The sequence below is a fragment of the Mauremys reevesii genome, linkage group 3 (genome assembly GCF_016161935.1).
Source record: "Mauremys reevesii isolate NIE-2019 linkage group 3, ASM1616193v1, whole genome shotgun sequence".
Taxonomy (NCBI): Eukaryota; Metazoa; Chordata; order Testudines; family Geoemydidae; genus Mauremys; species Mauremys reevesii.
In genome coordinates this window covers 77,432,643-77,448,231 of record NC_052625.1, presented here as the reverse complement: position 1 = coordinate 77,448,231, position 15,589 = coordinate 77,432,643, and the positions used below count along the sequence as shown (strand labels likewise).

Genomic DNA, 15,589 nt, shown 5'->3' with positions numbered 1-15,589 from the left:
CAAATTTTATTAAACAATTTAAAACATTCAGATAGGCTCTTTTTTGGTCTCACAGAGAGTCCCCTGAAAATACAAGAACAAAAATTAATGGTGAGTCACTTCCATGCCCACAGGCCCAAAATGAAAAAGGCTAGATCTGCCTCCATGGGCTGAGTGAAAAGTCTGAAGAGATATTTTTGTGTATGCATAATTTACATAAAATTTACATATTTATTTGCACAGACCCCCCCCCCACAAATCCATCGCCTCTGCCCCATAGCCATCGCCAGTGATTTAAGTGGATGGACACAGAAGGGGAGTGGAATGCTCATTCAATTAGCAACGGAGTAGGAGCTTCAGAGAATCACTGCTTCCTCAAGCCGAGGGAGGAGGAGCGCTCCGGCCTGCTTTTACCACAGGAGGCAGAGAGCTGTGCTCCCACGTGTTCTCCTCTCCCCCTTACTTTAACTCCGGACACATCTGTTTCCATACTCTTCCACATTTCTAGGGCCCTACCAAATTAGCAGCCATGAAAATCGCGTCATGGACTGTGAAATCTGGCCTTTTGTGTACTTTCACCCTATGCTATACAGATTTCACGGAGGAGACCAGCGGTTCTCAAACTGGACGTCCCAACCAAAAAGGAGGTCAGAGAGTTATTGTAAGGGGGTCTCAGTATTGCTACCCTTACTTCTGCACTGCTGCCTTCAGAGCTGGATGGCCAGAGAGTGGCGGCTGCTGACCAAGGGCCCAGCTCTGAAGGGAGCAGCGCAGAAGTAAGGGTGGCAATACCATATCATACCATCCTTACTTCTGTGTTGCTGCTGGTGGCAGTGCTGCCTTCAGAGCTGGGTGCCTGGCCAGAGGCCACTGCTCTCCGGCCACCCAGCTCTGAAAGAAGCACCGCTGCCAGCAGCAGCGCAGAAGTAAGAGTGGCAGTTCCGCAACCCCCCACTACAATAACCTTGTGACCCTCCCCCCACAATCTCCTTTTGGGTCAGGACCCCTATAGTTACAACACCATGAAATTTCAAATTTAAATAGCTGAAATCATGAAATTTACAATTTTTAAAATCCTATGACTGTGAAATTGACCAAAATGGGCTGTGAATTTAGTAGGGCTCTACTCGTTTCCCCCAGTGAAGCCACCAGTTTGTTTCCACCCGCTCATCAGTTCTCCCCCTGTCCTGCCACAAGTACCTCAAAGTCTTTTCAGCAACTGCCACGGCATCACACTCGCTGCCAAGTGCTCCTTCCTCTCAGGTCTTCTCCGACTGGAGCAGGAAGGAGGAGCTGAGGGAAGAGAGGGTGCTTGCTGAAATGTTGGAAAAGAAAGGAACATTGTTTCAGCCACTGACCCAACTCCCACTGGTAGCGGTTGAAGGACTGAAACCCCGCTGAGACCATGCTGAAGGTAGGCTCAACAGCCTGCCTCAAAACTAGGGGTTAGTATGGTCTGGTCTGGGCTGGCGCTGCCTTAGCAATGAGAACTGGACAAAATAATCGGGCTCAGTGGTTTTACAGAGAGAGAGAAAAAGAAAGATACTCTTATTGTAGGTTGTCTTTCATGATAAATGTAACCATGAAAACTTCCATCTCTGCACTTGCGTGTTTCGCAAAATTGTTGTCACAGTCTGGAAGTTAATACAAGGAGGAAGCCAAATTTTAAAAAAATAAATCCATGAAGAATCAGACCATATTGAAATACAGAAGTCGTGCAGATTCTGTAATGGCTGTGCATGGCTCATTGTAAAGCTTCCAAGAGACAGGGCTGTATTTCGTTTTTAAAAAGTCTGTGTTTAAAAAGGCACTTTGTTTCTTATTAATATTACTAGTAAACCCCAGGATTATCAATATTACTAGAAGCCCCAGGCAGCCTTAACAATCTCTTCTGCAGTGTTTGCTCACTCAGATGGTTCAGCAGTTGTTTTGAAAGATGCCATCGTGACAAGTATTTTGTTTTTCTTCTGCTGTTACAGACCTTTACAGCTTGGTGCAATTCCCACCTCAGGAAAGCAGGCACACAGATTGAGAACATCGAAGAGGACTTCAGGAATGGCCTTAAACTGATGCTCCTCTTGGAAGTCATTTCAGGTTTGTTAGAAACAAAATGTCTAATGCATTTAGTAAGCACCTCCCCTGACTCTAGAACCTCGTAGAGATTTTGTAGTGCAAAACTACAGCAGAAGTTAATCCTTGACCTTCAGGAGGGTTAGGAGCAATCTTGTTTTCCAGTTGCATGGGACAGCAAAACTCCAGTCCGACAAGTGATCTATTCACTGTCCATTGGAGGAGCTGCTGGCCTGTATTTAAGAATCCTGAGCAAATTGATGGACCACTGCATCTGACCTGAGGCTGAAAATAAAAAAGTTGTTTCTCACCTCAGTTTCTTTGTAAATATTCTTGAACAGTAAAGGAAATGGATGATTTGTCCACCATGCACTTACTGCTTTGCTAAATTCCTTTTCTGCCTCCATTCATAAAATGCAAATGTGCCCCCGCCTAAGCCCTGTGTATATGCACAAGCTACAAAAAAACACAAAGGTTAAAGATAAAAGTTAAAAGCGTCAACACAAAAAAGTAAGAAGCAGCACTTGCCTTGCATCTGTTGTGATATATTTTTGTGATTGTGTTGTGTTCTTTTCTCTTTTTGTGTGGATGCTGTGTTTGTGTTTTGCTTTCCCTGTGCCTGAATTTCTGGAGTTCACAAAGAAAGAGATCAGGTGGCAAGATGGTGAGAAGAGAGAGGAGAGAGAGGCAGAGGGCCAGAGGAGGAGCAGAGGCTGAGGAGAGAGTTGGGAGTGGGAGAGAGGGGCCCCACCCAGATGTGGGCTCTGGAGAGGAACCCACACCTGGGTTCTGTGTCTGTTATCTCTGTGATCTGTTCTGTCTGTGTGTAAACCTCTGTCTTTCTAAACTGTCTGTTTGTCTGTCTCTCCTGCAGAGTTGGGCTGCAGACTAGTCTGGCTGGTGACTGAGTGCTGCTGCCCCCAGGACCTGGCAGAAGGACTGGACACAGTGGGAAGCATGGAAGGGCTGGATGAAGCATGAGGGAGGTCAGACCCAGGAAGGTGTAAGTCACAGTATGCTGAGAGGAAGGCCCTGAGAGGATATGAGAGTCCTGACTGGGAGATGTCCAGAGTCTTCCCAAAAGCATATCAGCCCCCCCACACCATGCACTCCTTCCCTCATGCCTCCCCCACTTTTCCTCAGTCCCCCTGGCACTCTTTCTCTCAGGCTTTCTCTCCTTCAGTGCTCTCTCTGCACCCTGATCTCTTTAGTTCTCCTGGGAAGCTGAAACTGATGGCAGAAGAGCAAAGAGAAATGAAAGAAAAGCCTGCCAAAGAGCTTGTGGAGAAGGGTGATTTGAGTGGTGAGGAAGGGGGAGGGGGGGGTGGGGGGTGGGAGAGGGCTGGGGGCATGATGGGGCACTCTCTGGAGCTGCATGGAGCACTGATTGGGTGGTCTGAGTGTGAGGTAGGGCGGTTTGGGGGTTTGGGGGAGAGGAAGGAGAGCAGGGGGGAGAGGGACAAGGGAGGAAGGGGGAGGGGGGGGGGGGGCAGAGGGGAAGGGCAGCCAGGGGACAGGCAGGGTTGGACAGGGGGCAGAGGAGTGAGGGGGGGGGGGGAGGGGGAGGGGGTGGGGGGGTGGGGGGGGGGGGTCGGGGGGGGGGGGATGGGGGGGGAGGAGGGAGGAGGCTTAGATAGGGGATAGAGGGGGAGGGCAGGGGGGGGGGGGGGGGGGGGGGGGGTAAGGGGGGGTGGGGGAGGACAGGGGGGTGGGGGGGGAGGGGGGGGAGGGGGCAGGGGGGGGGGGGGGGGGGGGGGGGGGGGGACAGGCGGGGGGAGTCTGGGATTTAAAGGGCTCCTGCCTGCCAGCCACGAGAGCCCAGGATCCCAGCTCCAGCCGCGATCCAGATCAGAGGGGGGCCTGCTCCAGCAGGCAGCCCAGAGCCCAGGAGCCTCCTGCCGCTGGGATTTAAAGGCTCTGGGCTCTGGGCTGGCGGCGAGCACAGGAGGGAAACCTAGCTCCAAATATTGCTGGAGCAGAGCCCCTGTCTGTGAATATTCCTGGGGCTAAAGCCCCAGGAGCCCATATAAGTCGGCGCCCATGCCTCCATTCCTCTAGTTCTGAATCCTACTGCACACAATTGGGAATTGCATGGACATTTGTGTCCCCCTCCTGCATATTCCTATTGGAAATTGTGCACCTGCCTAATTCCTACAGAAACAAAACCAGAAAATGAATAAATAAAAACCTTTGAAATAACCACATCTTCTTGTTGGACAACCAGATCTGAGATCCTGGTTATCGTTGGACTGGCCAATTAAAAAAAAAGGTTTTTTCTTAGCCTGCCTCAGGGTGAGGTGTCATCAGAAGGAAAAAATAAGTGAAATACTCTCTTAAAAGAATGAAAACTGTTAAAGATCCAAAAAACTGAGCACAATGCATGAGTGAGCTTAAAGAATTACAGATGAAAAATTTTTAAAACAAAGGAGCTGCAAACTGGCTCTGCTTTTCATTACCTACAAAGTCTGGTGTTCAAGGTTCTGTGCTTCTGAGCTGATGATGTCCCAAAGCCATTCTATGACTGCAGCTGTCTGAACCATTTGGCTTTGGGTGATATCACAAACTGCTGTTGGAGGGACATAGAACCTGAAGGACCAGTCCTCATGCCCTGAAACTAAGAGTCTTTTAGTTTACCTTTCCTTTCCATGTGTAAGTCACAAATTTATTTTGTAAACATTTTATTCAGTTTTTAACCCCTTAGTATGAGTACTCCACGTTTTTTCTTTTCTTTTTTTAATTATTGGGCAAGCTTTTCAAAAGTTGGTGCCTAAAATCAGGCTCAGAAATGCATATTTAGAGACCTTAAATAATTAGTGGCCTGATCTTCAAAACTTCTGAGCACCGAACAGTTCCTGTTGACTTATTTATGCAAACCAGCTAAATCATCCATTTCCTCTGCCATTTAAAGGTGGGGCGCAGTCACCAACGGACTGTGTGATTAGCCGAGGATGCCCCTGAGAAGAAGGGATGGTTATGAGGGGCATATTGGATGATAAAGGGAAAGGATCAAAAGAAGGAGCATTTCTTATAATAATATATGGAGATATACCTATCTCATAGAGCTGGAAGGGACCCTGAAAGGTCATCTAGTCCAGCCCCCTGCCTTCACTAGGCAGGACCAAGTACTGATTTTGCCCCAGATCCCTAAGCGGCCCCTTAAGGATTGAGCTCACAACCCTGGGTATAGCAGGCCAATGCTCAAACCACTGAGCTATCCCTCCCCCAAGTCATGTTTTTGTGTGGAAGGCTTTGAATTTGTGTATGGGGGATTTATTCACTTACTCTCTTGACCGTTTGAAAAGACGTAGTCATGCAGCCTTTGGTACCAGACAGTGGCAGCATGGCTCTGAAATTAGCCAGTCTGCCAGTGATGGATGAGATTGGGATAAGTCCAGAGGTGGCAGGGATGCTCACAGGGTCGTGATGTCTGGGATTTGGCCCCATTTAACCACACCAATCCTCAGATTCTGCATTTTTCCCAAGATACTCCTCTTCCCTCTTGTGCATCTCTGCCAATCCTGCTGTCTTGATAGCAGCTGTTCAAATGCCATGGATTTGGGGAGATTTTACACAGAAAGCAAAGGATGACACGGGTGCCTGATTTATATGACTTTCTCCTCTTGTAATCAGTCAGGAAAGGCTGATGAGCTATGAGGAAGGACCTGTTCACTTTCTTTTTACTTCCTTTCAACTATAAAGCAGACACTCGTAGCACAATAAAATATGAAAAGTGTATCCATTGCTATACCTCTTATGTTTGGGCAAACATAAAATTTTATTCAGGTTTCACTGCTGTACTGGAAGATCAAGGTAAGTCACTTTGATTTTTGTGGGTTTGTTCAAAGGCACTTGACATTCTTTCAGAAAAATACCTCCAGAATAACTGTTAGATTTTAGAAAATGTACTACATACATTCTGAGTTTTCTAGTCACTTCTATGGTCTGTTGCCAGGTGCCTGTAAGTATAATTGCATTCAATTTGTTGTACTACAGGGGAAAGGCTACCAAAACCAGACAGAGGAAAAATGCGTTTCCATAAAATTGCTAATGTCAACAAAGCCCTGGATTATATCGCCAGCAAAGGAGTGAAACTTGTGTCAATTGGTGCAGAAGGTATGTGGAAACACTTGACAATAGGCCTTGGTCTCTAGGCATACATATCCCAAAGAAGCTAAACAGCAGAGATCGGGGGCCAAATTGTCCTGGTGTCTCCTTGGCCATGGAAGGCCAAGGCCCCCGATGCCTTGATGGTTTCTCTGCCGAGGTGGGAAGACAAGAATTTGAAATGTTTTGGGTGCGGGGAGATGTGGGTTGTGGAACGGCTTGATGACTCTAGAATTTGCTTCTCTCCATGGTTAGGTTTAATGGTCTATAATTTCTTGGTGTCTGCCCGTTCCTTTTCCTAAAGATTAGGACAACATTTGGTTCTTTCAGTGCCTTCTTTTATTCCAACGCGCTATTAAAAACCAGTAACTTTAGAAATCAGATAGGAGTCTAGATTGTACCTCAGACAGGCTTGGAGCTTTGTTTATCTCTTTAGCAAATATAAAGTATAGCGGACTTCTTATGATGTAACTGCTTGGGGGTTGAGACCTATTCCCATATTGTTACTTTGGTGACTGTACACAGTTACTACATGTTTAAGACCAAAGTTCAACATTCTAGATGCAGTTAAAAGAGTGGACAATGGGAAAAGTGGCGGCTGGAGCTGGTTGGATACTGAACCTAGGGTGACCAGACATCCCGATAAAATCAGGACCGTCCTGATATTTAGGTATCTGTCCCGCGTCCCGACCGATCTTTGGTCGGGACACATTTTGTCCCAATATTTCACTCCGCTGGCAGCACTCAGCTTTTTTTTCAGATGTAGCATAGTGGAACTAGATGTAGCATAGTGACATGATTATTTTGTTGTTCTGCTCCAAATAGTCACTATAGTTACATTAAAATGCACGACTGGCTGGTTGGATTTTGGGAAACATAATCTGACTGCTGAAATAAGCAGGATCTCACAGCAGGTGGGATTTACCAAATGCAGCTTCCCATTGACTCCAGTTCAGCATCTAGACATTACAGTGATTTGTGCTGTCTAAATTAGATAGAGTCATGGTTCCCACCCTTGATCTAGTTGTTTTTATCCTTACTCCAGTCTCCAACCTCTTCGCCTCAGGGGGCTTAGTGGGAGGGGGAGGGTAACTGGGTTAGAGAGAGGAAGGATATTTAGGTAGAAGTGAGTGGTGGAACAACCTTCATGGCTTCAGAGGCAATAGTGCCAATTAGGTGGGTTTGGTGGGGGGCGAATATTTCCCCCAAGGTTTTTGGACTTGCTCAAAGTTCCATAGGCCATAATTAGCTGGTGGGGGGGTGAGCTATGGCCTGGCCACTTTTAAGCCATGGTCTTATACTAAATCAGCACGGCTGCTGCTGGAGCATCATTCAGATTTGGCCAAGCTGCCCCTCCATTCAGACGGAGGAGCAGCTGGGCCAAATGGTGTTGCAACTGGGCATATAGGGAAACTGTTCCTGTATGACAGAGCACAGGAGAGTCCATCAAGAACTTGGCTCCTGGTGGCACTGGCTCATACACTATGTGGGTCAGAGACAAGGACACCTGGGGTCCCTTTGAGTTGGGGGACGGGAGATAAGCAGGGACTGGAAAGGGGTCCCTGCCAGTGTGTGTGTGTGTGTGAGGGACATGGAATTCCTCCCCCACCAAAGAAATATCTGAATTGGGGCCACTGTTCAGAGGTATAGTTAAGGTTTGGATTGGTATTTCAGAGCTGGAGGTGTTCATTTCATCTGTTATAAACAGGTGTCATTTGCCAAATTTAGATCCAGATCTAGGTTCAGATTTCCAGCACCATCAGAGAACGGATGTGTCAAAGCTGAGTTTTTGGTGGACTCTACTCTGACTTAGATTAGACTGAACTGCATGGGTGCTTAGATGTGTGCAGAGCTCTCTTGTGCTTTTAAAATATTGATTTTAATTGGTCGTCTTTGGGTATTTGTGGTTTACGCAGTCTCTCCCCAAATCAAAGCTAATATCAAAGTGCTGCTTTAATTAATGTTGTGCTGTTCTTCAGCTACTGAATAGAACAAGGAGAGCAAGGTGGACAAACTATGCAGCAGAAATAGGAAAAAAAAGTGACACCCTCCCCACCACCCCTGGTAATACTTTAGAATCGTGCTATTCTGAGAGCAATACTGTATTCTATGGACAGCAGAGGGCATCGAAGAGACAATTTACATGTGGAAATAGAAATCAAGAATAAGGCAGACTGTTTGCAGAGCTGGTACAGAAATACTGAACAAACAGGCCAAAGTTAGAATTAAAATGGATCAAACAAATGGTCTGGTGAGTAATGCTTTTCACTGTCACATGGGAATCTTAAATTCACTGGCTGAGGTGAAGATTACTCTACCTGATAATATTTTATAAATACGGACCAAGATTTTCTAGGTGCTTAATGTTAGGCTCCTAAATCCATCATTAGGGAGATAAAGAAGCCCCCAGGGATCTCTCATTGATTTGTGAGGGCTGCTGTGTGCACAACACTTCTGAAAATCAGGTCACTTATTTAGGTCTCTAAGTATGAACTTAAAGCTAGGCTCCTAAGTACCCATTTTTCAATATATTGACCCTTGTATATACTATTTTCCACATGAAGACCTCAAACATACATGAATGAATTAATGAAATTTATCCTCACAATACCACTGGGAGGTAAAGTATCAGCCCTGTTTTACTGATGGGAAAATTGAAGCACAGAAAGGTTAATTGGGCCTTACTGTAAATGAGAAGCAGGCCTGGACTGAGGAGTCTGGAGATCTAGGTTATGTTCCCAGCTTTGCCACAAACTTCTTGTGTAACATTGGGCAAGTCACTTAACTTTTGTGCTTCAGATTCCTCATCTGTAAAATGGGAGATAATAGTTGCAAAACTTGATTCGTTAATGTTTGGAAAGCTTTTTAGATTCTTGGGTGGAAGGTACAAAAGAAAAGCCAAGTATTCCTCTTCTTCTTATTATTTTTAAATAATATATATAATATAATAATATTTATTTTGACACAAAGAGGAACATATAAATTAAAACAGGTCAAATTGTGGTGTTTCAGCTATGGCTACTGGTGGCTGTAAATTACCTAATCTTGCATAAACATTTTTGGGATGCCTTTTAATTTCCAAACTGTGAAGTTACTGTCTCTACATCTGTTGAGGATCATGTTTAATTTTCTGACACTCTGAGCAATGAAGAGTCTGTAGTGAACCTAGTGCCACCAACTGTGATTTAAACCAGAGGCCCAGAATAAAGATTAAACCACTAATCCTGTGGAGCTCTAGTGCAAAGTTCTATTTAATGTATTTATGAGTTGTCTCTATTCAGTAAACATGTGGTGTTCATAGCCCAGGAAATGGCCAATCACTGTTTTTGTTTGTTTGTTTTTGGGTGGGTGTGACCGGGGTCCTTGTGGGGAGCCAGCTATGGTCACTCAGTTAGGGTGAACTGAAAAGAATGGGGCAGCCAAACCCCAAAAAGCTGGTGGATATTCTAATACTTAGATTTACCAAGCCAGCATAAAACAGCTTCTTTATTACCTCACTGGTTACTCAGAAGTCCTAACAATATAGTTCCCTTAAAGTGATCCAGCCTCAGGCCTTCATCCAGGTACCACATCAAATATGATGAACATTTCTGTAAATCTTATTTCATCATATAAAAGAAAAGGTTCTACCAATCCCAAAGAATTGGACACAATATCTCCCAGGTTAATGAATGTTTCAGATCTTACCCAAATACACGCTACAGACAATTCTTATTAACTAAACTAAACTTTATTAAAAAACAAGAGAGAGAGAGTATGGTTAAAAGATCAATATACATACAAACATGAGTTCAATTCATTGAGGTGCAGATTCATAGCATAGATGGTGAGCTTTGTAGTTGCAAAGAGTTCTTTCAGAAATAGTTCATAGTCCAATAGTTCAAATAGTCCAATGTCCAAATCTCATATTCAGGGCATACCAGCATAACTGGGACCTCAGTCTTGCGACTCAAACTTCCCCTGATGAAGCCTAAGCAGATCTGAGATGACAGAATCAGGACCCAAGGATCTTCTATACAATTTCATGTCTTTTGACAAGTCGGGAGTTCAAAAAGTAACTAGCATGACTTTGAAGGAGGTCCATCACTGGTACATAGCATACGAATTAACATAAGGCCATTTGCTTGTTCCTGCACCATCCACAGTACATTTCAAAGAGAGATGAATACCGAGCTATCCCGTGTTTACAATTCATTTAAATGATAGGATGTTCTTTTGACCTCTGAATTATCAGAATACAGCATAGACAGGGACTCCATTGTCCATCCTACTCATACATATGTAAATACACAAAAACACAGACATTATTTCCCCACATGTCTTATGGGGGTTATTTATTTTGCAGGATGTTTTAACCCTTTCTAGCCATGCATCACAGTGGGTTTAAAGAAAAAAAAATCAAATAAATCGAGGGTGCTTTGTGTTGTATCCTGGACTGAATAAACTAAGAAATTGAGGAGATTGGTAGTACAGAAGATCCTTAACAGGAAGGACCTCCAAGGAGTTGTTTGTTAGATGAGAAGAAAAAAATTACAAAAAAACTAAGTGTGCTGCTGAATCTGCTGAAAGACAAATAACAAAGTAAAATAAGAAAACACCACCACCACATTTTGGGCCTTCAGTCAACTCTCCCCACCCTCCTCCACCCCCGCCCCATTTTTATCCCTTCTCCATCTTCTTCTCCCCCGAATAATTGTGGATGTAGTTTAGCTTATGTTGGGTTTTGAGCTGAATTGAAAGGTAGGGGCTGAAGTTCTCCCAAAGTAAACAGGCAATGAAAACACAAAGATGACAGTTATTCTTGGGATAATATCCCTGATGGCCTGTAGAGGAGGGAGAAAGGAATGAATCAAAGTATGCTTTAATCACTTTGCGCAGTTTAGTGGCTTTGTTCTCCTTGCTTTTCGGTATTTTTTCTATGTATGTCTGATATGTTTTGGTTTTTTCATACAGTGTTTTAGCTAAGGAGACTGAGAAGCTGAAGCGTCTACTTTATTGTTGGCAAATAACTTGAAAGTTCTGTCAAGAGCCCTTGGAACAGTGAGATTGTAGAAGCCAGTCAGAATAGAAAGATTTGTATATTTGCAGTGTAGCTGTTACGAAATAATGACACAGGCCCGGATCCACAAAATTGTTTAGACTCCTGACTTCCATTGGTTTCAATTGGTTTAGGAGCCTAAATACTTTTGCAGATCTGGGACACAGTGATTATGCAAATACACTAATTGGCTGACAATCTGCATGCCCCATGAGTATTGCAATCTAGATATTATACAATTTGAGAAAGGACTGTATAGTGATTAGTACATCAGACATCCACAACCAAAGTGCAAGGAAATGTGTATGTGAGGAAAAAACAATTGAGATATGCACCAGTTACTATTAAATCACCTCTGATTGATAAAGAAAGTTCAGTTTTGGTATAATTCACGGTAAACTTCAGGAAGGCCATGATCCTCCAGGGCCTATACAGGGGTGGTAGCAGTGCCACATGGAGTCCTGAGAAGAGAGATGTAAATCTTGGAAACATTAGGTGGAACCCCCTCAGAGTGAAGAGGAAAAATAAGAAACCAGTTATCTTCTTAACTCTGATTATTGCACTTAAAAATAAATGTTACAATGCAGGGGCACTGGAACAGGGGGATCCAGGGGCCCATGACCTTCCCATTTTTAAAAGTGGGACGGCTGTGCTCTTTCACTTTTTACTGGCCGTAAGGATGAGTGATGTGGGGGAGGGGTTGGAGAGGCGTGAGCGGAGGGCAGGGCCTCCGGGAGAAGGAGCAGCACGAGGCTGGGGTCTCGGTTCAGATGCCGGTGGTTTCGCCACTATTAGGGACCTTCTGCTGCTCCTGTTACAATGTCACTGTGCTGGAGTTTACCTTGGGACTTACTTCCACAAACCGCTTGGAAAGAGGGAGAAAATCCTCTGATTGGGTTGCAAATTTTGTTGTGGGTCAGCTCAAATAGTATTGGTGTCTTGAATCACGTTCAAACCACAGGGATAAAAAATGCCATTCAAATTACTTATGTGCATGTGCATATTGCCAGTATATATTTAGAAGAATGTGACTTAAACTATAGCTGAACGTTAATCGTTAGTAACAATTCAGTGTACATACACAACATACTTTTAAAAATTCCTTATAATTTGGCCAAATCAAATTGAATTTTCATCAGACAACCAAAAGGTGCAATGTACAATGTAACCTATGGCCTAGTTTTCAAGTACTCAGCAACAAGCAGCTTTCATTGTTCTCAATGGGCGCTGCTGGCTGTTGACCACTTTTGAAAATCTGACCCTATTTAAGGACAATGGGTAACATTTTCAAACCTGTCTAAAGCTTAGGAGCCGAAGTCCCATTTTTGGTTTTGTTTGTCCACTTGCTTTGTATTTGAAAACAGCAAGACTGATTTTGCTCAAACTTTAGTGCTTGTCTACCTGGATAGCTATTCTGGAATAGTTATTCCAGATTAACTCCATGTGTGGATGCTCTTATTCTGGAGTAAGAGTGCAGAATAAGTCCTTGTCTACACTACTGTGGTAAATCGACCCAAGTTACACTACTCCAGTTATGTGAATAACGCAGTGGTCCCCAACCTTTTTGTGGCCAGTAGCACATTCATGTTTTCAGAAGAGCGTGGCGGGCGCCAACAATTTTTCAAGGCTTATTTTGTATTTGTACATTGAATAATATGAAAAACATCATATTTAATATTCTTCCCACTCTGGGTTGAAATAATACGTACATTGTGTCTTATTTGAACCACTCATTTTGGAGCAAAATGTTAAAAAAAATAATAAATTGCAAAGCACAAGAAAACAGCAGTATCAGTGCAGGAAGAATACTCACATATAGGGCCGGCTCCAGGCACCAGTGGAGCAAGCAGGTGCCTTTGTCAGCACATGCTATGGGGCAGCATTCGGTCCATTCTGCAGAGGAGGAGTGGGTTTTTTTTTTGGCAGCAGTTCTGGGCAGTGCAGCGAGAAGTCTGAGAGAAGCTGCGCAGCCTGCAACCCCGGAGTACTCTGTCCCCAGCAGGCGCGTGGCCCTGGCATCTCTCCCCTGCTGGGCACTAGGCGGGTCCCACTCCTGCCGGGGACAGAAAGCACCGGTGCCCGCAGCCCTGGAGTTCTCTGTCCCTGGCAGGTGTGGGGCCGCGGCTTCTCTCGGGCTAAGCTGCGGCCCTGCGCCTGCTGGGGACAGAGAGCACCAGCACCTGCAGCCTTGGTGTTCTCTGTCCCTGGCAGGCGCGGGGCCACAGCTTCTCTCCGGCTTCAAAAGCCGGAGAGAAGCTGCAGCCCTGCGCTTGCTGGGGACAGAGAGCACCAGCGCCCGCAGCCCTGGAGTTCTCTGTCCCCGGCAACCACAGGGCTGCGGCTTCTTTCCCCCTGCTGAGCACTAGGCGGGTGCACATAAATGCCCCAGCGGGTGCTATGGCTATGGGGACCACTGGACTAAACAAAGAAAAGTCAGTCTGAATGGTGAAAGTTTGAGAAAATCAGAATCAATTAAACAAAGCCCTTTAGTATGGAAGTGGCAACCTTAGCTGTAAATAATTTTCAAGCCTATTTAGCCTGACCAGAACCATGAGCTTGTTGAAAAACCAACTAGAAGAAATTCTAGGTTAAGAATTACGAAACTTGCAGTATAACATATGTGCAGGATTAAAGTAAGAAGACACATTGCAAACTGTACTTTGTGAATTCTGGTTTCCTTTTTTTTACCCTAGAAATTGTTGATGGCAATGTGAAAATGACCCTGGGTATGATATGGACTATCATCCTTCGCTTTGCTATTCAGGACATTTCAGTAGAAGGTAAGAATATACCCCTGGGTATCCTAAAATAGTTAGGGCAAAGCTCGTCAACCTGAGTTGACATTAAAATTAAGTAAAATATCTATTTTAGTCAGATTGCTGGATCACTGTGTAGTGGTGCGACATCTGATTTACAAGATGGTTTCTCTGCCTGAGCTTGCTGATCTGCCAGCTTCCATATGCAACCCAGGCCTGGTCTGCGCTACAGAGTTAGGTCAAATTCTGCTGCCTCTAAACATCAAGCCATAGCTTAATCTTTGCCTCTTCACTGTACACTTTTGCCAGCTCTCTGAACTTCCTGACTTCTGGAGCAAGCATCCAGTATCTGTCCACTTCTCCACCTCTTTGCAAATCTGTTCTGAGTACATATGTTTTTTTCGTTCTCTGTACCTCTTATTTTCTTCTACTGCTTTAGTGTTTTTGTTTGTTCGTTTGTTTGTTTTATTGTCCCTAGGTAATTGTATTCAACTCTGGAAGTTGCCTTGCAGTTTGTCTGAAGGACATTTTCACATGTTGGCTGTACTGTATTATTGGTCAAATGTCTCTCTACTTAAATCAGTTTTAAATTGTGAAAAGTGTCACTGACAATTCTAGAAACTAATCTCTACTTTCCACCTAAAGGATATAATGTATAAGCAGTGGTAATGCAAGCTTCCCACACCGCCCTTCCAGGAGTGTCATGATAGACCTGGAGGAACCACCTCTAGTGTTGAGATGAAGTTCAGTCTCCAGGGTCTTATTTAGTCCTCGATTTATGTGTTGAGACTGCCAACAAGGGTGCCAATTGTGGTGGTGGCAATTTTGTGACATTGACAGCTGACCCTGGGGAAACGAACTGAGACCATCAACATCTATTGCACAGCCACCCCCAAGCAGATGGTAACAAGTTCCAGCTTGTGAATATTATTTAAAATAATAGGAAGTAAGTTGTCTACCTGAGCTCCTTTTCATTCTTTCTTTTTCTCTCTGATGTCCTTTACAGAGACTTCAGCCAAAGAAGGTCTGCTGCTGTGGTGTCAAAGGAAAACTGCTCCTTACAGAAATGTGAACATTCAGAACTTTCATCTTAGGTAAGATCACGTTATTTCAAGGGATAAAATACAAGTGTTTTGTATCAGATTCTGCTCCCAGTTGTGCAGATGTAACTAAGAACATAATTTGGCCTTTAATGTTTAAACTGGTGTATACTGGCTCATTCAATGTATGGGGAAAAAAGTTTTTATCGGCAGAACCCTGGCGTAAATTCAAGTTTATATTCAAAGTATAGATTATGCTGTCTTCAGTTCTTGTTTTACAGAGTATGTTCCAGACTATTTTATTATTGCATGTATCTTTGGTTAGGGAAAAGGTTTTCTTAAAATAATTTATGCTTATTATGATTGAATTTTACCTTTTGGATGACAGAAGTTTTTATGTGTAACACTTGTATTGAATCTTTATCTGGGAATTGTCTTTGCTTGTACATTTTGAAGTCAGGTTAACAGAACCTCTAAAAGCTTTTAGTATTACAGAAGTCTTGTACAGTATAAGCCTCCAATCCTACAAATTGCTGTACACAAATTGATCCCTGTGCCCATGCAGAGTCCAATTGGTCCACCAGAATGGAGTATCTTGCAGG

At 44.1% G+C, this 15,589-nt stretch overlaps 1 protein-coding gene across 3 annotated transcripts in view; it reads left to right on the top strand.

Moving 5' to 3' along the window:
• ACTN2 (actinin alpha 2) overlaps window positions 1-15,589 on the top strand; it is a 120,042-nt gene that overhangs the window by 54,106 nt on the left and 50,347 nt on the right. For all 3 annotated transcript variants that reach the window (XM_039529507.1, XM_039529505.1, XM_039529506.1), the window contains exons 4-7: window positions 1,959-2,073; window positions 6,043-6,162; window positions 13,885-13,971; window positions 14,954-15,041. In XM_039529507.1, the coding sequence (XP_039385441.1) occupies window positions 1,959-2,073; window positions 6,043-6,162; window positions 13,885-13,971; window positions 14,954-15,041 (410 nt within the window). The remainder of the gene's footprint in view (window positions 1-1,958; window positions 2,074-6,042; window positions 6,163-13,884; window positions 13,972-14,953; window positions 15,042-15,589) is intronic.